The sequence below is a fragment of the Gobio gobio genome (genome assembly GCF_949357685.1).
Source record: "Gobio gobio genome assembly, chromosome: 21".
NCBI lineage: Eukaryota > Metazoa > Chordata > Actinopteri > Cypriniformes > Gobionidae > Gobio > Gobio gobio.
Window position 1 is genome coordinate 26263760 of NC_137117.1, and position 26099 is coordinate 26289858.

At 38.1% G+C, this 26099-nt stretch overlaps 1 protein-coding gene across 5 annotated transcripts in view; it reads right to left on the reverse strand.

Annotated features, from left to right (window-relative positions):
- The window catches only part of eif4g3b (eukaryotic translation initiation factor 4 gamma, 3b), a 44375-nt gene that overhangs the window by 7476 nt on the left and 10800 nt on the right, over positions 1–26099 (reverse strand). For 2 of the 5 annotated variants that reach the window (XM_079803711.1, XM_079803709.1), the window contains exons 4-24: positions 24045–24137; positions 23708–23740; positions 16287–16466; positions 14167–14281; positions 11506–11609; positions 11166–11291; positions 8796–8883; positions 7313–8092; positions 6963–7042; positions 6291–6510; positions 6078–6202; positions 5625–5744; positions 5280–5435; positions 4870–5067; positions 4531–4677; positions 3884–4120; positions 3247–3351; positions 2052–2190; positions 1831–1919; positions 495–591; positions 227–344 (exon numbers count right to left, since the gene is read on the reverse strand). In XM_079803711.1, coding sequence (XP_079659837.1) covers positions 227–344; positions 495–591; positions 1831–1919; positions 2052–2190; positions 3247–3351; positions 3884–4120; positions 4531–4677; positions 4870–5067; positions 5280–5435; positions 5625–5744; positions 6078–6202; positions 6291–6510; positions 6963–7042; positions 7313–8092; positions 8796–8883; positions 11166–11291; positions 11506–11609; positions 14167–14281; positions 16287–16466; positions 23708–23740; positions 24045–24137 — 3350 coding nt within the window. Of the gene's footprint in view, positions 1–226; positions 345–494; positions 592–1830; positions 1920–2051; positions 2191–3246; positions 3352–3883; positions 4121–4530; positions 4678–4869; positions 5068–5279; positions 5436–5624; positions 5745–6077; positions 6203–6290; positions 6511–6962; positions 7043–7312; positions 8093–8795; positions 8887–11165; positions 11292–11505; positions 11610–13748; positions 13810–14166; positions 14282–16286; positions 16467–23707; positions 23741–24044; positions 24138–26099 lie in introns of those variants that run through there. The other 3 variants (XM_079803710.1, XM_079803708.1, XM_079803712.1) reach the window with 2 other exon arrangements.

The window sequence follows — 26099 nt, forward strand, 5'->3', positions numbered from 1 at the left end:
ATAAATAAATAAGGCAGCACATACTGAGTTAGGAGCCATTTAATGTGCTTACTAGTAATATTAATATACTTATAATAATAATATGGGTATAATAATAAATACACCCTGTAAGTACATCCAACAAATATTTACAAATATCAAATATTGATCAACACCACAGATGAAATATAAGAACTAAAAGGAAGCTTTCCCTTTACAATTACTATATTTTACATGTGTACAGTACCTGCTGAGTACTCTCCTGGCATCAAAATCTGGGGATGTAGAGGGTAAAGAGGAGGTCAGAGGCGCTGAGGGTTGCAGGGGTGAGTAACGGTTCAAACTGGCACTGGGGCGAGAAACATCTAAAAGAAAAACAGGGTGCAAAACCGGAAGAAAATAGATTTTGCATTACTAACACAAAGTAAAGAGCCAGAATATCCTGGATTACCTATACAACCACTGGAATTGATAGAGCCAGCAGCCCACGTTTTACAGCATCACTCTTTCTTTACCTGACTCACTGGCCTTCGCTCCAGCCCCTCCACTGCTGCCCTTCATCCAGTTCAGCTGAGCTCTTGGTCCCAGCTGAATCTTCTCATCTATTGTGGACTGAAGAAGGCAAACACACGTGGTTTCAGGAAGATCATATTACAGTTTCTCATGTATTCATATAGATCAGTGGTTCTTAATGGCCCCATCCCAAATGGCACACTTCATATGCACTTATGGACTTGCCACATGTGTGTAACCATGAAGTCCACAAGACCGTAGAGTGTCCCATTTGGCATTTTAGGTTTCAGAAGGGTTCTCAAGGTTAATATGCACCCTCGATGCGCACTTTTGCAGAGCCTGCACTGAAGCGAGCTCTGCAGCAGACTTCTTCCCGACAGTCAAAGCGCCGTTACGTCGGACTCGTAGGAAGACTGCTAGTGTTTAGTTGCATTTTGGGACAGGGCCAATCTTCACTGCACACTTTGTATGTCTCCATTATTTAATACACGTATTTCAAACCAGCAGCTCATTAGCAAAAAGCTTCACAAACTAAACTTGGTCTGTAAGAAAAGGTATAAAGTGTGTAGCACTGCGGATCCCTAGAATCACGATTAAGAATCAATGAGACACTAAGATGCTAATACACAAGCAAACAGAACAACCATCAGATGGGGCTGCTGAGTCAAATAGTCAATTCACATATTGACAAACACTGCAAAAGAAATATTTTCTCAATCAATATGTATGTTTCACAACAAGAGATTTGCCAATAGGGTTGGAAAGGTCATCCAGATGTGTGTTTTTTTTTTATTAAGTTTTGATATTTTGGCGGTGGTGCTTTAATTGTGCTTATGCTGTGCTTAAGCTGTCAGACAAACCAAGCATATTTATACAGGGATTCCAGTTATGACCAGTTAGTTTAATACTCTTTCACAAAATATGAAAATGTTTCTTGGGACATTCAGAGTGATAAGATTTTTTTTTTTTTTAAATGAATTAATGATTTTTTTTTTTACTGGAAAATTAGACAAAACATATTTTAATTGTTTGTTTTTTATACATTATGTATATATATATATATATATATATATAATTTTTTTAAGTAAAATGGCTTTAGTTAAAGTGCTGCAAAAAAGCACAATCGATGACATGTAGCAAGGTGTAGTTCACACAACCTCCATAAGTGATTCAGATGAGATCAATTGTGTACCTAAAAATGCAGCTTCCTCCCTTTCGTCGGGAAATGTGAAAAAAATATGCAGAACGGCAGATCTAGAAACTCTTTTTTAAAACACAGTTTTGCTAGCAATCAATAGACGTGACCAGAAAGAAAAAGTGTCTTTGTTTGAACTCCACCTTGGAGATCTTGGGAATCTTAGCGGGGTCTATTGTTCTGCTGTTCTTGGTCATAGGCACAGTGCTCCAGGTCTCCTCTCTCTGCACAGCTGCAACAGGAAGAGAAAGAACGGTTGGAACAGAGGACAATTGCTTCATCAGCGAGTGAAGACAGAAAGGAGTCTCACAGGACTGTGTAAGCTGTAAAGAGGATTAGCCTATAGCAGAAGTCTCTTTCTGACCTGGTCTCCTCTTGTTGTCCTTGGACAGCAGTTGCTGGTGGACCTTTCTCTGTTCCTCCTGTTCCTCCAACTTTGCCTCTTTATGGATCTGCTCGATGGTCTTGGGGCCAAGGTCAGCTCTCCGAGACACCCAATTGTGCTGAGATGAGTAAAGAACACAAATAATGACCTGAAAATACCAGAATGACTGCCAAAAAATATATGAAAGTTCCTCACGCTAAGGCTCAACAAAAGTATTCAGAAAGTAAAATCTTTAATATTTACACCTTTGAATAAAAAATATTATTTAAATTAACAAATAAGTTTAAACCCATTTTAATTTACTTTAATTAACTGATCAAATGTGACAGGAAAAGACCATTCAAAATATAGATTTTTCACATAAATGCTGTTCTTTTGAACTTTCTATTCAAAGAATACAGAAGAAAATGTATCACGGTTTCCACAAAAATATTAAGCAGCTCAACTTTTTTCAACATTAAGAAATGTTTCTTGAGCATCAAATCAGCATATTAGATCTAAAGCCTGGATCATGTGACACTGAAGACTGGAGTAATGATGCTGAAAATTCAGCTTTGCCATAATAGGAATAAATGAGAAAACTGTTGTTTTAATTGTAATAATATTTCACAATTTTACTGTTTTTACTGTATTTTGAAGTAAATGCAGACTTGGTGAACATCCTAGATTTACGTTTCCACAGTTATCAACATTGCAAATCTAGTAAAGTTTTTCATATTTAAAAAATTGAATGCACATTTATAACACTATATTTCCTAGTCAGTAAATGACATAAACGGCTGATAGAGTGACCGCAAATGTGACATCTTTTTCTCTTCTGACCAACGTAATCAATCTCTTCCCTCTTTTAGAAAGTCTATCATAGATTTTCCATTCTCTTCTATAGAAGTTTACCCAACTACAACGATTCAGCTTCTGAGGACCCCGAAAATGTGGAAATGGTCCATAGGAAAATACATTAAACAAACACAAAATGCCAGAATGATTTGATTACCTAATATGAATGCTTTATGGAACAGGTAGTTAATGCATTCACTCATATAGGATGTTAGGAACACAATCTTGTAACCTTCTCTTTACTTTTGAGGTTTACTTCTGGAACCCAGGTTGCTGAAAAGGCTCTCTTGATCACCACTTTGAAACAAACAAAGAAAAAAAAAAAAACAGAACTCACCAATCGCAGGTCAATAACGTCCTGCAGCATGAACCGAATGCGTGAAGAAGTCTTTCTCTCCTTTACTATCTTCTCCATCTGGTTAAAGTACTGATCCATTCGTGGCTAAAAGGAACAAGAAGAACCATTTGTAAGATGCACAAGGTTCAAAAGAGACCTGAAAACATAAACAGACCCCCATCTACAATATAATGGACCATTATTCTGCTGACAAAGACCACAAATTCATGTTTGCCTTTACAGTAAAAAAAACAATTCAACTAATGACATGAGGATGAGTTAATAATGAGAGAATTAAAATGTGTATTTTGCACCACCTCACAGTCATGTCCTCAGCGGAATCCAAATGAGTAACCAGAGTACATTAAAATGACTCATTTGGAACTAACATTTCCAAGCTAACAGGTAAATTTTTAATTGCAGCAATATGTTCTGGAGAGGTTTACTCAAGTTGTCAACAAGTACACAACACAAAACAGTGCAGAAAGTGGCCACCACAGATTTATTTGCATAATTGCATTGAAAAAAGCAACAGCCTGTGCATTTACATGGGTTGCAGAAGCAATTAACACATTTATAAGGATGTTTATTTTTAAGGCCCATTGTTAGGATTAGGATTAGGATCGACCAGGCTAACCTTAGCTTTCTCAAAGTCCAGGTCCTTGCCAATAGTGGTGAGCAGCCTGCACAGGCACTCCTGTGACTCTTCATCGTGGTTTTTCAGCAACTTGACCACACAGTCATGCATGATGGCCTCTGTTAGCATGCGCAGCTTAAAGAGCTCGCCGATGAACTTCATGTTGCCAATGGAGCGTCTGCGGGCTTTATCTTTCGCTTCTTCCAGCTCTTCCTGCAGTCTCTCCCGCTCGCTAGCCTGAGTATGAGAAAGAGAGGAAGACATGTCGGAAAGGGCCAATGTGGACCCGCTGCAGCAAAATCAGCATTTTTTGCTTATGAAGAACAGAATTACAGACTACAACTGGAGATCATTTTTATAAGCCTTTATTAGTTGCTTTTAACGGGGTTCAAGGAACGAAAACAAAAACCTTCCAAGGATTCAAGTACAATAATTATTATTCACTTTTTTAAAGATTTACTGTATCAGTAGTAAGAAAATAAATAAAAATTTATGCTTATGAAAATGTTTGCATACCATTTAAAAAAGAAACCCGAATCTTCTCACGGCATGTGTTATTTACATCCTACACATAATCTAGGAAATTTGAATGGCCTGTGAACCATTAATAATGGTTTTAGTGATACATCCGGCGCTGAAGCACTTACTGAGGTAGCTGCCTCCAGCTCCCTGTGTTTCTTTTCAAAGGCATCGTCATCTACCTTGTCCTTCTCAAACTCTTTCTGACAGCGGTTCAGAAGCAGCTTCCGAAAATTCACAGTGCTGTTGGGCTTATCCGTCATGGGCACTTTTAACTGCAAACACAGCACATGTACGTGACTTATGTAGATGTGTAATCTACATTCTCTACTCCAAGCTAAACATTTAGTTTGAATGTCCATTTGCTTCCAAAATCACAAATAAACATGCAAATCATTAATCAGGGATCTTTTAAACTTATTGTTACATTTTAACAGACCCCAGTTTTAATGGAAAACCTGACTCACCGTGGCCAGACAGCTGCACATATTGCCATAGGCCACAGAGAAGCTGGGTTCATCGATGGCTTTCTCAAAGACCAGGTCTATGACACCCTTGAGCCGCTCCTCTGTGTCAATGGTGAGGTCAGTCACCTGCTTCATCAGCTGGTTGAACATCTGTGGCGTCAGTTTGTTGAGAATACTACGCACTTTTCGGAAAAGCTCCTGCAAAAAACATCAATGAACATATTACTGAATGTCTTCCAAGGCAACAATCAATCCCAAGCTCCATTTCCTCTTTGTATTAAAGAAAGTAATGAGGTAATAAACTATTCAATCATAGCTGAACATCTGGATACAGCACCATGCAAAATAAGCTACATAACGCCATCTGAAATGTGTATTTGGTTCAGGACGGAGTGAAAGTGCAGGAGGACCTGAGTTTTTTTGGCGTCTGGATCTTCAATGGGACTTTCCCGCTTCATGCCAGGCTTCCAAGCATTCTCTGTTGTCCTCAGCTGCACCTCATCGTTCACAGACACGTTTGTGATGATCTTGCGTCCAGATGGTCGCCGCAGACCAACATTCAGCAGCTGAAGGAACAGACACAATCATATAATATGGACAGCTTTTTTCATCATGGGTTAAGTATTACAAATTGTTTTGAATTAAAGACTGAGGATATAGAGAGCATAATAATTGACTTAAAATAGTCATTTAGTCAAAGCTCTATATTATTTTTGGTCTGAGTGTGAGAATAAGTGATGGAAGGTGGGACGAACCGGTGCTCCCCTGCCTCCTTGAATCTGTCGGCCGAAATCCGCAAAGGCTGGTGTGAAGTCTGGGCCTCTGGAAATCACACGTGGGTCTACCGGCCGCATGGGCAGCTTATTTTGGTTAATCTGTTCAGCGAGGCAGAAACACATTAGGGTTTCTCTTAAAGAACAACTTACTACTCCGTACAAGAACAGTAATGAGTTTTACAGGGATTTAAAAGAGGGCCATAATCAGGTTACAATATCCCTTTATTCCCATAGTAGTCCATTTAATGGCATGGTGCAAATTAAATCTGGTACAAGCGAAATTCCTATGGGAATTTTCAATTATTAACTTCAATCTACCATTCTATATGTTCAACTAGGGCTGTAAATTTAACAAGTTCATTTAGTAGAAGTATAACTTGTATTAACATTTTTTAGTCTGTGTAATTAACAGTCTGTGTAATATTGGCTGACCTTATCTAGAACAACATCAGAAATGGGAGGAAGCCCCTCTGGTTTCTGCACACATGCAGGCATAAACTGGAAGCCCAACAGGAAGTCTCTTTCATACTGCTTCTTTCCATTCTTCTCTGCAAGCTCTGCAGATGAGCAGAAATGCTTTTAGTGGTAAAACCTGGCAGATACACATGTGGGAAACTAGAGAACATTGTAGAGAGTTGGCCTTACGTGGCACTGTTTTGATCAGCGGCTCTTTGACTGCAGGCGGGTGGATGCTGTCACTGCTTTCGGTTTCAGAGACGTGTTCAGCTCCATTTCTCTGAGGCTCTACTTCCTGTTCTCCGTTCTCCTCGAGCACAACTCCTACTGACGGCCTCCTCTCCACCTCCACAGGAGGAGGACTGGGGCTTTCTGCAGCAGACTCCATAGAGGGCTGATCCATGTCCTCCTACCAAACACACACACTTTAAGTCTACCTTACAAACTTGAATACAAGCAAAAAGGTGTGCCAAATCACATTCAAATTCTTGAAACACTACAAAGCTGCATGATTGCTGTCCTTGTGGTTGGTAATTTAATCAATCTATCATTTACATATATAAAATAATAATAATAAGCCTGATGTATCAACTATAGTTATAGACCATTATAATCCAAGGGCATAATTTATTTATAACCTGGTTTCACTGGTTTTATCCTTTGTTGGCAATGAAACTCTCGACTACCACAAAACATGAATAAAAGGTTCCTTTATGAACAAAAATATAATTAAACCAAAATAAATGTTTCAAATACGGTAAATTCAATGGAACAATACCTGTTTGTTGTGATTAGATTAAATTAGAATAAAAGTCAGATGCATCAAATGATGCATTAAAAAACCATGCAAAATGATTTTACCTCTTTGTCTGGACACTGATCTTGCCCTACAGGCATGTTCTTTTTTGGGTTCTTCCAGGTCTTTGGTGCACTAGATGTAGCTGTACAGAGAAAAGGCTTGCGTTATTTGAACCACCCTCACAACATTCATCTTAAACTGCATTCACACTCCAAGTGACACCTTCCAAAATGTTTGTTTGTAGCAGCAAGAAAACTGATTTGCTGTCTACATTCGTTATGTCAAACGTTACTAGGCAACCAGTAGTGGGAATACCCACTATTGACCTCACCGCCAGCCACTGGCGACATACAGAGAAAAAAAGTAGCTGGTAGTGTGAATGCAGCTTTAGCTGTATATTCAGAGCGCTTACCTTGACTTGAGCTTTTTCTGGACTGCAAGAAAGGCTCTCCTCTCTTGTCTGACAAGGCCTCTGTATCCTTCCCTGTTTCTTTGAGCTCTGCTCCTGAAGAGGGTCTCCTGGTTGACCCTGCAGAAACCTGACTTGGGTGCACGAGTCCTGGAGGAGGAGCAGGTGTGGTGGAGATAGCAGCAGTAGTGGAGGTGGAGAGGAATGGGGAGTCAGGACATCCAGCACTGTCCTCAGCAGGAGGCGTGGGACTATCCGTTTTTACCACCGCAGACTCAGCGTCCAGCATCGGTGTGATGGGCCTGGGCTCCGGGCTGGGGGACTGGGGCACACTGGAAGTAGGCAGCAACGGAGAGACTTCCCTGGGTTGGGATTCCAAGTCTTCACTCAAGGGAGCAGCATCGGTGTCCCTCAGCCCATTGACGGCCTTTTCGGGTTGGGTCGGAGATGTAGACAGGCTCTGAGGTGAGGGTTGCACTGAGGAGGAGGATTTCTCTGGCTCATAGCTCTCAGGTTCTGGTGTGACAGCTTTAGTGGGGCTGGGCTCAGCTGATGGGATCTGGGCATCAGCTGACTCCACTGTTGAAGCAGGTATGGAAGGAGTGGGGGCTGTAGCTACACTTGAGGTCGTTTCTGGGCCGGAGGGGGGAAGGTCAGTTTTCTGTGAGGGAGAGGGCTCTTGGACTGGGCTGCTGGGATCACTTCTCTCCAATGGAGTCTCTGGTTGCCGCAGTCCAGGAGATGCAGATCTTTGCGAGGCAAACTCTATTTTTGGCTTGTCATCTGGAGCCATAAAAAAAACAAGGAAATGCATCAGAGTTACATAATGTAGGGTAAAAAAAAAATGTGTGATACATTATATTTTTATTGAATTTGCAGGGAATTTGTTGGCAAAAAAATTAAGCAACATCATGAAAGTGGAGATCTTAAGCTTTTCTATATTTTTGTTTAAATTAAAAAAAAAAATATAGTAGAATAAATAACATACAGTGTATTTGCAGTGATTTTGTTGGCAATGTAAAATTAATATAATAGAGAGAAACAACAACAACAGCAACAACAACAACAACAACAGACCAGTGGTTCTCAACTAGTTTTGCTTCAGCGCCCACATTTGACATTGGACATCAAATGCAAAAAATATAGCTTGCATAGTTTTGTTCATGGTTTTGAAAAAAAGAGGCCATGACACATGGCAAACCCATCATTTGGCAAACATCTAGCAAGTGATGGATGCAAAAATACAATAGAGATACAATACAGCCTTTGACGTCAACAATAAAAGATATAACGTAATTTCTCTTCAACCTAAAAGCTGATAAGCCTATTTATTTAGCATTTTGTTATTTACATTTAGGATTGTTTTTCCCCCCCTGATGTCCATGTCTCTTAGACCTGTGACCCATTGTTGGGCCAAGACCCACCAGTTAAGGACCGCTGCTCTGAACCTGCGGGTAGAATGTGGCGATTGCTGCAAAAGCCTGACCTGTTTTCAAGTCGATGGATGCAGGAAGGAGGTGGGCGCTGTCCACATTATACATTACATGCCCGTGATCTGCTACCTGGCTGTTCAGCTGCTGGGATTTGAGGTAGAAAATGTGAGGATAATGAGGGTACGGACATAAAAACTAGCAACAGAGAGACACAAGGCACACACACATATGCAGCACACAGACAGAGCGGGAAAAACAGAAACACAGAGAATGGAGAGGAGAGAGAGAGGGGCAGAAATGGACGAAACAGGGGAAAGAGAGCAGAGGAGAGACGAACACTGTTAACGTCCAGGGAGAGAAGACAGAGGAAGTGTCAAAACATAGTGAGTACTCCATCTACATTGTGCCTTTGAACAGGGATTTTTAAACTATTTTATGCCACCCCCCCACCCCCAAAATATGATTCACATCCGAAAATAATCAGAATCAGAATGAGCTTACAAACACAAGGAATGTGACTATATAAAGGCTTTATATTTTCTTGTAATCAGACTCATTTATACTGCGTGTGAAATGTCTAATATTAAAAAGACAACAATATGTTGTCTTTTTTATATTTTACTTTTACTACAGCTAAAAGAAATGACTAATTAGGATTAATAAACTATTTACTTATGTATTAAATTAACAGCATATCTTTCTTTCCTTATACACACTGTAAGAATAAAAGATACTTATTTACAAATTAAATTTATTTGTATAGGGCTTTGCATTATAAAAATAACAAAGCACCTAATGAGCAAACTAAATGTTATAATTATAAGAAGAAAAAAATACAACACAAATAAAAATTATTCTCAAACATACAAGACTGTTCAAAAGTCAGTAAAATGGTTTAATTTTTAATAAGTCTCTTATGCCACCAAGGCTGCATTTATTTGACAAAAAAAATATAATAAAAACTTATATTGTGAAATGTTATTACAATATATTAAAATGTATTTTAAAATGTATATAACTCAATTTCTCCAGTTTTCAGTGTCACATGATCCTTGCTGCTAAATATTTGTGTGGAAACCATGATACATTCTTTCAGGACCCTTTGTTGAACAGAAAAAGTTAAAAAGAACAGCATTTATTTGAAATAGAATTTTATGTCAACGTCTTACTGACCCCAAACTCTTAAAAGCTGGTATGTATTTGCTAGAAAAGAGAGAATGGTTTTTCAAAATACCACATGTATATTTGTTTTTATTTATTTCGGTTAAAAAAATACACATATTCTTATATCACTTTTGACATGTATAGCCTGCACCCCCTTACAGTCTGCTTGAAGGCTCCCAGTTTAAAAAGCCCTGTTTTAGATTAGGCACGCTGAGGATGAAGAATATTCTACTAGAGTGTGTAGATGAGGGGTCACTGTAAAGAGAACACACAGGGATCAGGATGGCACAAACAATCATGAGGCAGAACTACAACATATGACAATATGAAAGTTTGATACATTTCTTTAAATTCGAAATAACATTTATTGACCTGCACATTTACTTCTACAGGAAAAACCATTTCCATTTTTCCATTGTCGGGCCAAACCATTCTCATTGCTTAACTGTTCCATTCCATGCTGATCCAGAGCAGCCAGTACGGATATGGTTTCATTTTCCACTGCGGGGCTGATAACGGAGCTCTTTGGAATGTGTATCAAATACGTCAGTCGTTGCCTTGGTAAGTTTACAGATGATATGAGATAAATAGTGACCACGTTATAAAGGATGATCAGATATTTCTTTGAATTTTATTATTAACTTGCGTTAACTTCGCTTAAATAGCGCGTTTGGCCAGGTAAAGAGAAACTGGCAGCCAGGCAACAGACAAGTGACCAATCCTAAGTGGCGACGTCACTAAACGCATTCTACCAGCACGGCTGCTGAGATTTCCGGGCCAGGATCGGTTTGTAATCGCGCCATGCCAAACCAAGCTCAAGTAGAAATATAACTGGACCTGTTCCTTATCGTTCAGCCTGACGGTGGAAAAGCGGATAATGTTACAAGGCTACATTAAGAGTTCTTCATTAAAAGTGCGTAAAATTGGTGGCTTGTGGGTCAAATTGTTAAGTAATAAACCCTTCAGCAAAGGCACTGACCTAAGGACATAAGCTGTGGATTTAGATAAGAAGATAAACTCCTGATTATGAAGGAATGGAAACTCTGGCAGTGTGGCTACAAAGTCAATATGTGGGGTTGCTATGGTGTTCTGACTTGATTTTTGCATGTTGCTGTGTAGTTGCTAGGGTTTTCTGGATAGTTGCTTACTGGCTCAAGTAAAAAGTTGCAGAAATTAGAAAGGGGACAATATCAGGCTAAATCTGTATATGTGTACATAGGTTTTTTATTGGTTTGATTTGATGTGATTAGCTGTCTTACCTGTGGAGGTGTAGGAGTGGAGGAGGGCCGTCCCACAGGCGGGGTTGGGTTCCGACTCCCGCCCACCCCTGATAATATCTCGTCTGTGACATCCTTGCCGCCCTGGTTGGGGTCTCGGATGCGGATCTTGGAGGACGATAAGCAGACACAAAATGAACCGATAACGCATTAGAAGCATCATATACAATCTAATTCCTGTTCGCAATTACTGGTTAATTATCTATGAATTAAACCTGAACCAATGACGTTTTTCAATGCAAATTTCCTCAAAGCATTATGACATTCCAGTTTACATACTGCTATAAAGATGACGCAGAACAAACAGTTCATGTACACTCACTGTTTTCTTTTCCCTCTTAGCAGGTGGAGGTTGTTGTGGTGTAGGCACTATGATGGATGGAGATGGTGTGTACATGTGCTGCCCAGTATAGTAGGGAGGTCCTGCTGCTCACAAACCATACAAGACAATAAGTTCCATATTAAAGACTCGTTCAGACCAGATCTGATGCAACTAAACTGTCTGCAAACTAAATGATTCTGTTGATTACTTCTTTGATTAATCGATTAATGGAATTAAAAAGTCACATTTTATTTTCTGACTATACTGAAAAATATTTTCCATGTTTTGCCCAATGTTCTCCTTCAAGCAGTAAGCAAATTAATGTAAATGAATAAAAGTTGGCTATGCTATGCATATTGTGCACAAAAAAACCTAAAAATATAAAAACTTAATTTGTTATACCAATTATATAACTTTATATAAAATGTATAAAACAAAAAACAGTTTGAAATGCGATAATGAAATCCTGCCCAATTTTCTCCTCCAAACAATATGAAGGCTATGAATATAATATGTATAGTGTAGGCTGTTTAAATAAAAAAATTGAATAAAAAAACTATTATATAATAATATAAATAAAATCTTTATAACAATTATATAACTTTTTTATAACAATGTACAAAAATCCAAAAATGTTTGAAATTCGATGATGAAATCTATTGTTTTCACTTTTTTGTCACTATCAATTAGTTGTGGCAGCCTAGGGCTGGGCAGTATATCGAGTTTGTATGATATATAGATGTATTTTTTAAAGTGCTTTCAAATCGATTAATCGTGATTAATCACATCCAAAATAAAAGTTTGTGTTTACATAATATATGTGCGTGTACTGTGTATAATTATTATCTATATATAAATACATACACATTCATTTAAGATTTTTTTTTAAATATTTAAAATATTTATATATAATATAAATTATATCAATAATATATATATAAAAATATATAAATATATATATCGATTTGATATATCGATTAATCGATTTGACAGCACAATTTTTGTATAAACTATATGGAATGAGGAAATACTGTTTATATCACTATACAGTGGTTTGCGAGTGCATCCGATAAATAGTGGAGGATGCAGGATGAGTTTCTGCGGGGATGTACATAATCCAATTTTTCCCAAACATGAGACATGCTTTATATTAGGGGCTTCAAAGTAAATGGTAAGATATAGTTAACACATATAGGACCAGATTTACTAAACACGGCAAATTAGCGTGAGAGCGTAATTCCAAAAAAACGCAGATGGGAGTGGACAGTTCTGCGCTTGATCTACTGACGACACGCAAATTAAAGCACACAGACGCAGCCTTATCATTTCCATAATGACCAATGCAATCTACCCATTAGCGTCTGATTTTAAAAAAAAATGCTTTTTTATGCTGTAAATAATGTCACAAACACAAGTACATTTATGAGCGCAAACCTTTGTAAATCACCTTGCATGAAATGCAAAAATACTCTCCTCCCATACATTTTGCGCCTGAAAAGGAAACTCCTACAAATACATATGCAATATGCAAAATGTCTTTAGTAAATCCTGACAGTAGTTTTTTAACGCCAAAAGAGAGTTTGCGCTGGCGCAAGCTGTTAGTAAATCTGGCCCATAGTTTAAAGCGGCTTGCCCCGTCAGATGCTCTGACAGATACTTGCGCTGTTTAATGTGTTTGAGATGTGGTGCTTTCTTCAGTGCATAACTTAATTTCACAGGTATATTCTCCATCTGTAAATGCTCATTCTGCATCGAAAGTCATGCATTTCCATTTTGCTGTCAGGAGAGGACGAGCCTTCTGCAAGCGAATGTCCGCTAAAATTCACAGACATCCGTGAACGAGCACAATATTTGTTGTTGACATGGACAATAAATGTGCCACATGTAGAATTTTAAAACTACAAGTGTATTTTTTATGAAAGTGACTATTATAATGAGGTAATTAAATGTAGGCTAATATAATTAGTCTGTGCTTATGTTTTTATATACAAGTGAATGTAAAAATAAAATCATCCTGTTACATTGTGTTACATTATGTTAGAATGTAATGTGATTTTAACCCCCTTTATTGCACTTAATATATAGCATAGCCTACATTACATTATATTTGTTTTCATAGCCTTCAATATGAACATTGTTTGTAGGATATCATTGGGCAGGATGTAAAATATATATATTTTTAAATAAATACAGATTTTTTTAAATTCCAAATAGAAAAACGTAGTAAATACCGAGATATATACCGTATATCGCCATTCAACCAAAAAATACCGAGATATGATTTTTTGGTCATATCGCCCAGCCCTAGAGTAAACAACATAGAAGTATACAATATTCACAAGCAATTTTTCGTATTTAAACTGCTAACAAGCAAATGCCACATTTTCGTAATTTTCTGAAACTTTGTCAGGTACCGGAATAAATTTTCGCAACTGAACAAAAAAAATCTCTAACTAGTTAACCAAAACCAAATGAATGACAAACCATCACAAAGATGATTCATCTTAAAATCTTGTTTTCATCCTAAAAAATCTGACTTATAAAGATAAAAACAGTAAACGGCAAATCAATTCAGGTCAGCAGACTGCATAAGATATCAACAGCAATACACGGGTATTTGCAAGCTGGCAGACAGGGAGGGAATGAGGGTGCTAAACTCACCATAAGGTGCAGGGAAGTCCCCTGGACTCGGTCCAGCATAGAAGGTACTGGGTCCAGTGGGCTGGACTGGATATTGTTGAGGAGGCCCTACATACTGAGGAGCACTGTGACGGTACTGTAGAATCACATATGACAAACAAATTGAAAAATTCAACACATAAAACTGCAAACACACATCAACTAGGGATGCTCAGATCGATCGGCCGCAGACCGGTATTGGCCGACAATCGCAATTTGATGATGTAAAACCGTAAAAAGCTTCAGCCGACGTGCATGTACACAGATGAGGCTTTTGCAAAACGTTGGTAAACCATAGTAAATAACATATCTTTATTTATAGCAGGCTGTCTCGATTCAAACGAGTCCACACACAACATAACATGATGCGTTGTTCTTGTGAAAATCCTCAGTCACATGACATGCTGCTTGGCTACATAGGACTTCCGAGATCTGATCGTGTTGCGATTTTCCAACGGACAGGTCTTGATTTACTATGCGCCATAGAATAGGAGCGCACAGCTGAAACGTCACTGGAAGATCATCACTCATCAACCAGGATCTTATAACTTGTTACTTATTCTATGTAATTATAAATACTTTTATGCTTTGTGGTGTTTACTTGTGTAAGTGGTTCTCAAGTTCAGTAAAACTAGAGGTTTTTGGGACTTTTGATAAAAAGGCTCCCATGGATTAATTTTTTGGGAATGTTAAAGGATTAGTTCACTTTAAAATGAACATTATCCCATGATTTACTCACCCTTAAGCCATCCTAGGTGTATATGACTTTCTTCTTTCTGATGAACACAATCAGAGTTATATTAATACATATCCTGACTCTTCCATACTTTATAATGGCAGTGAACGAGTTTGAAGCTCAAAAAAGTGTATCCATCCATAATAAACATACTCCACACGGCTCTGGGGGGTTAATAAAGGCCTTCTTAAGCGAATCGATGGGATGGAATTATCAATTGATCCATTAGGACATTTTTTAATATAACTCCGATTTTATTCGTCTGAAAGAAGAATGTCATATACACCTAGGATGGCTTGAGGGTGAGTAAATCATGGGCTAATTCAATTTTTGGGTTAACTATAACTTTAAAAGGTGCCCTAGAATGAGTTGAAACAATATTTTAAATTGTTCTCTGATATCTACATAGAGGGTATGTGACTTATTTAAGGGCAAAAATTGTCCAGATACGGTTTTACAGGTTTATTTGCAACCCCAGAAATTGTCCCTAGAATGAAATGGTCTGTTTTTGCCTTATTTGGAAGGGTCATGAATATTAATGTAGAGTTCTGCCCTGAGTGGCTGTTTCACTGCGCGTCTAATTTCAGTAGCTTTAGATTATGCATCCAACCTTATATGTTTGATCCTGTTTCTGACGAAGATGCAGATTTTGTGGAAATGGACGCTACTGAGTGGTAAGTTTAGTTGGCTAGTTAGCTCATGAGTTATGTGTTGTTGATGAAATATAGGCTAAATTACAACTCTATCCGACAAAAGGGATTGCCATATGTATCTACGGTTGTATTTTGTAGATTTATATGGCAGGTTTATATGACATTTATATGACAACACTGGCGGGAAATAATAATAACCTTTGTCATTTGTCAAACTGTTATGTATGCTACTTGGAGTTTCCTACTGTACTAGCATCTTGAGCTGGAACCAGTTTTGCTCTGTGGGAAGGGTATGAACAGTCCTCACGTCCCCTACACATCCTGGAACAACATTGATTTCCGTGATCTGACATTTTCTTTAAGTATGCCACTTAGACGTAAAATCATTAAAAATGCCTTCAGGGTGTAAGGGGTTAACAGTGACAGTCAACAGAGAGCTTACATTTCACTTACATAAAGCATGAATAATTGGGATCGATATCGATATCGGCTGATCACAATGACAAAAGAAATCGGTATTCGGTATCGGCTGCAAAAAAAATCCTGATCGGAGCATCCCTAACATCACCCTGACACAAACTGATCATCTGTAATCAAATTTTTACATAAACATCACAACACAGTCTAGCACATTAAAATAACCTGATGTTAACACACGGTCCAGATATAGTAAGTGTAATGTGATTCCTGTCTGCAGTCTTGTGCAGTCTGACCTGAGAGATATAGTACTGCGCTGTCTGTGGGGAATGGAAGGGCATGGGAGCCATGGTCATCATGATGTGCTGATTGGGGGAATAAACCGCTGCCGTGGGGTTCTGACATGTGGGCCGAATGGAAGGGTTGTTGCTTGGAATGGTGGCCCGGGCCGTTTGCATCTGAGTCCTCTGGAAAAACTGTAAGGGAAAAGACAGGAGAGATCAGCTAACCTTTGGCAAACTGATATGTGTAATGTTTCAGCCATGTAGTATATCTAGGATGGCATCTGAATAAGTCCACTAAACCAGTAAACACATTTTTGTTTCTACTTATGTAAACGCATGCAAGAAAAGATGACAAAACACATCATCCTAAGTAACATGCAATATAGAGGTAGGTACTATCTGATGATAAACACAAATGGCTTTGTAATAAATCATGCATGTATGAATCACATTACAGTGTTTGTGCTTTTTCTTTTCAACTCTAACCACAACCAGCAAATTATAGAGCTTATTTACAATACTATGAAGAGAACTTTCTTTTAATAAATTCCTTGAATAGACGTGTTGACACCAGCATCTCACACTTGTGACTACGCATGTACAAATGGCAAACAACAACAGTGAATCATCAATTTTCATCCAAACTGACAACTGCTTTCCCACTGAATCAGTGTACTAAATGTTGCAGAAATGTGTCAGAAGGTCGTAAGGGCCACGTACACACTGTGGTTAAATACGGGTACTACTCCTATTCTGTGTGCTTGGTTATGAAAATGCAGTTTGGTTGCACCTTGCACAGCAAATGTACGTTTAACCCATTTTAGATATTTCTGATTATGTATTTAAAAAAAAACACCTTTCTAAAGTTTGGGGTCAGTAAGATTTTTGTGTGAATAAATTCATACTTTTATTTAGCAAGGACACATTTAATTGATCAAATGTCAAAGTAAAGACATTTGTAACCTTACAAAAGATTTCTTTTGCGAATAAATGCTGTTCTTTTGAACTTTCTAGTCATCGAAGAATTCGTATTTCACAAAAATATAAAGCAGCACAACTGTTTTTGACATTGATAATAATAAGAAATTACTTGAGCAGCAAATCAGCATATTAGAATGATTTCTGAAGGGTCATGTGACACTGAAGACTAGAGTAGTGATGCTGAACATTCAGCTTTTTGCCATCACAGGAATAAATTATATTTTAAAATATATTAAAATTGAAAAAGTTATTTTACATTGTAATAATATTGTAATATTTTACTGTATAAATGTAGCTTTGGTGAGAATAAATGACTTCTTTAAAAAAAGAAAAAACTTAATTTACCAATACCCTAATTAACCAATTTATTAACATATTAACATCTGGTTTAATAACAACCATAAGACCATAATATATTTGCAAATGAATAAATGTAAATGAACAAACATAGATCATATGAAGTCATTTCACTTGAGATTGACTTATTGAAAAACAATACCAAACATATACAATGTTTGAATCAGCTTACCCTAAAGTACAGTTAATTACAATGATGAGAAAAGATCACAGGTAAACAGGCTTGAGCTCTCTGACGCTGAAAGTAAACCAAAAGCACACCGCAATTTGACACTGTGGGTGTGGCCAATAGAGCAGAGTTTCCTTAAGGACAGTCAGCATGTTGTGCTTTGAACACAGACATAGCTGTACTATCTGCAGATGCATTATAACTCTAACTGGCACCAATGATTAGGTACCAGCAGCTCTGCTCCAAAACCTACAGAGGCAGCATTTTAAGGCATCATAGAGGAACAATTCAAATGCAAATGCTGTTCCAAATAGGTAGGCATCATGATTATGCCTTTTAGGACACCTTCTTTTGGCCAAATATCACATTTAAACATCAAAAAGACAGCAATTCCATAATGCACTGTGACAAGCTCAATGAGACATTTCCATCCAAGATGACAGATATACCCAGAGAAATGTCAAATGTGAACTACTGGTCTAAAAGACTTGAAAGTAAAAACGCAAACCTAAAATATTTTTTAAATGGCTTGGAATAATTGATATAATTACATTAATATAGTATTTTCTAAGTGGTAACACTTGTTCTTTCTTAAATTGATAATAACAAAATTACATCTAGACTTCAATTTTGACTTAAATATGTCAAGTCCTTTTTCAATATCCATGTGAATGTTAAAGTAATATATTTTTCTTTCAGGCATACACTGAAAAAGGCAGATTTTTAGAGCATAACCCTTAACAGACAATAATAAAAATGTTCCTTTCTGTTAGTGAAAGGATAATAAAGATGTCAAAATAAGCCGTAATTTAAGAACTCTTTTATTTGAACGCAATAATTTACATCTAAAAGCTTTGCCCACAATTTTGACTTTTTATAAACTACATTTCCTTAAAATACTTTTAACATAGTAGTTCTGCAGTCCAGGGCATTGTGATCTTTCCATTTTATTCAACAGAATGAGTTTGTGACAGTCTCCATGCCACATCACATTATTAAGTTAACATTACGAGCATAGAGATTATTTTAATATCACTCTGCTAAGCGGCTTATATTTTTTAAAACATAAATTGTAAGGACAAAGTGGAGCAGATCACCTTCAGACAGGCTGACTTTTTATCATGTACAGAGACAATGATGCTTGAAGACTGAAAGCTGTTTTAATCAAATTATGCTTTCCAGTTTTAGACAACAACAATGCATTAATGCAATACTCTTTCAATACATCCCTGAATTACTTCATAATTTATTTCTTTTTTGCTAGAATATGGCTAAGGAAACTTTGGTTATTAGGTTTATTTATGGTTCACAAAATAAAGTTTATTTAACAAAGTTCAGGTAATCCAACCAAAGAGGAACCCGGTATATATAGCAGTCCCTCACTTCTATCCCGTGACAGTTTCACAGCATCCCTCCACCACACCATCGCCACACTCTTGGCTGGTTCCTATCCCAGTCAGGTAGGGGGAGCACTCTGGGTTCGGGTTAATTTCGAGCTTGGAGTCCTCCCTCAGATAGTACGCCATAATTTACTACTTCTGATTTCAATGTACGTGTGAATAATACATACTTAAACTAAAGTGTCAACTTCAGGATCTACGGAGCCATAAGACAAACGTAGGTCTTGTATTTTATTAATGAGCTTATGAGTTGAATTAGGTGTGCTTAATTAGAGAGACATCTAGGCTACGTCTACACTAATCCGGATACATTTGAAAACCGAGTTTGTTTCCAAACACTCTCCACCCACACTAGTGTTTTCAAGCATTTTCCAAAAGTTACTTGTCCACACTGAAACGTCAGAAAATCGCTTAAATCATATCACTGCAAATGTGAAAATGTAATAAAAGTTCACTGAGATGATATCGAGAGACGAGAAATAATAAAGTTCTCACTAGGGATGTCACAAGTACCGGTACTTCGGTACTAAAATTTAAAAGATGTGACATATACCAGCATTTCTGTAGTACCGGTAGTACCAAGTATATTCGGTACCCACTAATAGGCAGCTGCTCTCAGTAGCTTCCGTGTTTATCTAAGTGCAGGGCTTCAGACTGTAGCTGAATATATACTAGTCTCTGTGAATATTAAACTGCAAAATACTATTTAAATATTAATCCTCCATATTCTGCATTTCTGTGTAAATGAATGGCGCAGACGTCACATGAAATGACACAAATGGTGTTTTTAAATGTATCCACTTGGGGTTGTCTTGAAAAAGCGCTGTTTTCGCAGGACAAAAATGCTGTCTCAGTGTGGACAGAAGGCCAAAACTTAGAGAAACAGATGCATTTTCAAATGTATACGGATTAGTGTAGACGTAGCGCTAAACTGCATAGTGCTGGGGGTTTTTCATGATCAGGATTGGGAACCACTGCGTTATGAAAACCTGAGCTATACATTTGCCGTTACCGTTCAAAAGTTTGTGGTCAGTAACATTTTATAAAGATATTAATGCTGTTGTTTTGAACTTTCTATTCATCAAAGAATCAAATTATCATGCTTTACACACAAAAAAATATAAGCAGTACAATGGCACCAAATCAGAATAGAATGATTGCTGAAGGATCATGTGACACTGAAGACTGAAGTAATGGCTGCTGAAAATTCAGCTTTGCCATCACATCAATAAATTACATTTAAAAACTGTAATTTGACCAAATAAATGAAGCCATGGTGAGCATAAAGGACTTCCTTCAAAAACAGTGTATATGTTGCAAATGAACCTGCTTTCAAAGCAAATAATTCAGTTCACCAGTGTTCAGCTCTTCCAGCACACGCCGATCAATCCTCCTCAACATGCTGAGTCAATTTGTTCTAAATTTTTTCATTGTTGGAGTGTTATTTTTCATTTTGCACTTTCGTCAACCATGTTTTAATTAAAACCGTTTAAAAGCATCTTTTTGACTGGTGTTCAGGACCGTTGGTGCACGTCAATAAGCATGTCGTCACTAATTTTGACATTAAAGCTGTAAGAAATCAATGGTCTAACAGCTGAAAAACAGCATGAATATCCTCCAATAACAGACACGCTGGTCTCAATGTCTGCATTTTAGCAGTAATGTTTCCTAAAGCATTACAACATTGCAGAGCAGAGAATCCACCCATCGACAAGCAGTTCCAACAGGAAGAAAACAACGCATGTAGAAAGAAACCGTTCAACATGCAAACCTAACTAAATAAAAATACAGCAAGCACTTTCAAAAATTCAATCAGACCAACTTGAACATATACAGAGGAGAGTTAAACTGAAATGGATTCTGCTGTCTTTGGGGTGGGTAGCTGCAGTGCAGTTGACTGGGCAGGGAAGCAGGAAGATGATGCTGAGAGAGAAACAGAGGACTTCATGTCATGCATTTTCCTCAAGACTGCAAATTACCTGAATGGGTCTGAATCCTCCCTTGAATATTGAAGCAGGAAAGAGAGAGAAGCTAATGGGATAATGCACTAATTGGTATGGAGGGATAGAGAGAGACTAACACACACACACTTAAGGAGAGATCTGCAGTACAGAGCATGCAAAGAGCCTTTCCTTCAGGGAAAGCCATTTACAAAACAAGAGGGAACTATGCTCTGCTTTTTAGGTAGCCAAGTGACATCATCTTTATGTGGCAACACACAAGAAACAGGACCTGAAATCCGCTAACCCTCACAGACGCTCACAATGAACTGAAAAAAGAGAAGGAACAGAAAGTCTTGAACAGAAACGAGTTCCTGTGACAATATTTAAACAGAGAGAAGTTCAAAACTCGCTGTAGGTGGGATGAATCACAGGGTAATAATTCAGAGAAGGAAACACAAACCCAGATGAAGACACTTAGTGCTAGTGTTAAATGCACATGATGATTGTGATAAAAATATAATCATCATGATAAAAAAAATAAAATGAGGTTACACTATTTTAAGGTGGTTACACTTTATTTTGGGGTTAATTGCATGTAATTATGCATAATTTATAGTTATTACTATGGTAACCACATGTAAATCTAATTTGTATTGAAGACGGCAGCGTGAACATACTCCAAAACCTCTCCTTTATTGTTTCATGGAAGAAAGCATACAGGTTTGGAATGACATGAATTTTCTTTTTTGGATGAACTTTAAAATCACATGGGGTACTTCAAGCAAATGATTTAGGTCATATTGGTTAAAAATAAAGAGTTGGGATTCCATGTATTACAAAGTGAATGTTCACTTGCTTAGCCTTAAATTCTGACCACAATTTTATATTTACACGGCCTTAAAGGTGCTGTAGGAGACCTGGGTAAAAACGTTAGCCTGATAGCACTGAAAGCGTACGATCCCACCCTCCCTGCAAATCGCCGTCCAAAGCCACGCCTCCTGAAAGCATGAACGCGCACAGCCCAGAAGACCAGAGAAAACATACTACTGCAATACATCATGTGTCATGCACCGGTGAGAAAACTTTATAGTACAGTTTGTAATGGAATTAGATGATTTTATAAAAATACATTTAGACCGCTTAACAGAGTGATTGCTATCAGGATATGAGGAGACTTTCAACCAGCATAACAAAAAAATGCTTCTGCAGAGAATCACCTACAGCACCTTTAAGGTTCAGATGTCAATTAAAAGGTCATTGCTGTCAACCTTTGATCATTTTCAAACTGTCACATTTTCAGGCAAAATTATACATCCAATATTTCCCAGTGATCTTTAAAGTACAACAAATTACACACACAGTTCTGTACTTCATATGTTGCTGAACAGAGTGTTCCCACTTCCGAGACGTTTATTTTTGAATACGTGTTTCTGTCTGTGTGTGCGTCATAAGTAACTGCTCCAAGAGCCAGAGAGAGTGATCCCAGAATGTAGTAGATCATGTATCTAGTCAAGCTCACAATGGACTACTACAGACTGGATATACTTTCTACACCTGGCTATTACTTCTGAACAAAAGGATTCACTCGTTTGAGCTACAGCCTAAGCTCACAGTAGCAAACACATCCTCCAATACATTAAGCACACTACAAGACCGAAATTTGTCGCCATTTAATGGTATATAAAGGTATTTTACCATCATTTCTTCATTCTCATGTTGTTCCAAACCTGTATGACTTTCTTCCACGATTGATTGCTGCATCTGTCTTGCTGTTTTATCTGACAATTGCAAGATACTGACAAAAATCACTTGGCAGAATCAATGTAAACATTTCAAATTCAGCGAAGTCACAATGCATGATGATGGATCATAATTTTCATGATCAATTATTGGTGTCTCTTATAAGATAGCTAATTGTGGGTCATAAAAGGGGCAGTGACCAAAAAAGTTAAACCTGTACAAACTTGTATAAATTCCTTCCTATTATGAAACAACATTTTTAAAGAGCTTTGGAAACCATTGGGGGAAAAAAACACACACTGAGAACGACATGAGGGTGAGTAAATAATGACAATTTTTTGGGGGAGGTGAACTATTACTTTAAATGAGTGCAGGTTGAATTCAGTTTTGTAGTGTTTGTTTGCTACTAAACTCCTCAGGAAGCTTCTAAGGGGGCTCCACAAACGTCTAAAAATGATTTAAATGTAGTTATATTAACATTATCTTAATTAAAATGCACTAATAATAAAGATGTACAACATTAAACTGACATCAAATTGTTTAATTTAAATTTAAAAATGTTTTTATTATTCTTTTTTATTACCACGGATATCAGCTTAGATAGGAGGGCCTTCAAATTTTCTATTGAAATCAAAAAGGTTGGAAATCACTGCCATAGCGTACATTATTGAGGCCCCATTATCAAAGGGCCAGTGACAAATTTCCAAATTCTGACACATTTTTTGGTCCTGAATGTACTGTAGCTGTAAACATTCTCTGAATGATCGCAACGAACCGGATCAATGTGTTACTTTAGTCTATGAAACACAAGCTTATGATATGTGTGAAAGAAAGGTGCATTACCTGATGATGGGTAGGACGAGGCCCAGTAGCAAACTGATTGAAGGCAAAGAGTGGCATGGCAGAGGGAGAGAATCAGAGAGAAAGAAAGAAGCGAGAGGTAAGAATGATCACCCACAAACACAAAAACCACAAGCTGTGCATGGCATATGCAGCATACTTCCAGAGAGGAAGTAATGATGCAAGGCATGTTATTTGTACCATATACACACAGCACCAACTGATCATCACAAACCACACTGTAAACAACAGCATAGCACTTAGCAGAAAGGAAGCATTTCTAACAGAAGTCTAATTTGAAAAGATGACATGTTATCATGATGAAGTCATGGACACTCACCGGGCGGCTCTGAGGCTGTGCGTTCATTGGCTGGGTTGGCGGAGAGTAGACCAGAGAGGTTGTGCCGGCATTCTGCCCCGGTGTGTAAGGAGACTGCGGAGTCACGGGGTCCCAGAGAGGTCGAAGAGGAACGACCACAGGCAGAAGAGAAACAGCAGTTAGGATGGATGTGAGTGTTACCTTCTCGGACAAAATCCCTACAACTGAGTGAGCGTGTGCTGCGTGAGTGTGGGTGACAGAGTGAATGTGTCCACTCCCTGCCGCTGCAAACACTGCGGTCTGCTGACACTGACAAATCTGCCATCTCCTCAACGCCGCCTTCAAGGCAGAGAAAGGGAGAGAGAAATAGAGGCGTAGTCCTGAGCAGACATGAGTGGGCGCAAATAGAGCTTTTGTGTGCCACTGGGTTCATACTATATTAAACTATACAGGATGACAAGGAGTTTTAGATGCTTTCATTCGAATCAACTTACAGTACATTTATTTTCCTGGCAGTCTACCTTGCTCAAGGGCAAAACGGTAATGGCTCATGGGTTGTCCAGAGTAAGGTTTAAACCTAAAACTTTTCGGTTTTCCTGAAAAGATCCAAAGATGATTGGCTGGCTGACAGCAATATACACTATATTGCCAAAAATATTGGGACACCCCTCCAAATCATTGAATTCAGGTGTTCCAATCACTTCCATGGCCACAGGTGTATAAAAGCAAGCACCTAGGCATGCAGACGCTTCTACAAACACTTGTGAAAGAATGGGTCGCTCACAGGAGCTCTGTGAATTCAAACGTGGTACCGTGATAGGTTGCCACCAGTGCAATAAATCTATTTGTGAAATTTCCTCACTACTAAATATTCCACAGTCAACTGTTATTGGTATTATAACAAAGTGTAAGCAATTGGTAACAACAGCAACTCAGCCACGAAGTGGTAGGCCATGTAAAGTCACAGAGAGGGTCAGCGCATCCTGAGGCGCACATTGCGCAGATAGCTACAGACCTCCAAACTTCATGTGGCCCTCAGATTAATTCAAGAATAGTGTGTAGAGAGCTTCATGGAATGTGTTTCCATGGCGGAACAGCTGCATCCAAGCCTTACATCACCAAGTGCAATGCAAAGCGTTGGATGCAGTGGTGTAAAGCACGCCGCCACTGGACTCTAAAGCAATGGAGACGTGTTCTCTGGAGGGACAAATCATGCTTCTCTGTCTGGCAATCCGATGGACGAGTCTGGGATTGGCGGTTGCCAGGAGAACGGTTCTTGCCCGACTGCATTGTGCCAAGTGTAAAGTTTGGTGGAATTATGGTGTGGGGTTGTTTTTCAGGGGTTGGGCTTGGCCCCTTAGTTCCAGTGAAAGGAACTCTTAATGCTTCAGCATACCCAGACATTTGGACAATTTCATGCTCCCAACTTTATGGGAACAGTTTGGGCATAGCCCCTTCCTGTTCCAAAATGACTGTGCACCAGCGCACAAAGCAAGGTCCATAAAGACATGGATGAGCGAGTTTAGTGTGGAAGAACTTGACTGGCCTGCACAGAGTCCTGACCTCAACCCGATAGAACTGCAATTAAATTAAATAAATATATATGCCTAGTAGGTTTAATTATTTACATGTGTGTAGGTTACGTGCATCTCAGAGCGGCTCCATTCACAGTAAATGCTGCTCCACATGAACTGCTATCATTTACAGGCAAGCGTCTCAAACTCAATTTCTGCATATGCTGCGAGTTTGTGTTACTTATAATGTACATCTTGGAACACAATGTGCGCCATTTCACTCGATTTGTAAGGTAACTAATTTATAAACCTGTGACAACACAGGAGAATGCATCAATATGTTTCTAAATATGCTACCTATCCATCGCGATTTCAAAATAAAAGCTTAAACCCTCGCTCTGAGTTTGCATGTCCACATATTCTTGTTCAAGGCTGTAGCATTTCTATTGTAAAGAAGTGGCCAAATATTAAAGATTAAGTAAAAATTTGAATGAAATGTCATTTGGCCAATATTTGAACAAGGATTTGATTTGATTTGTTATAATACATAATGTACATAAGT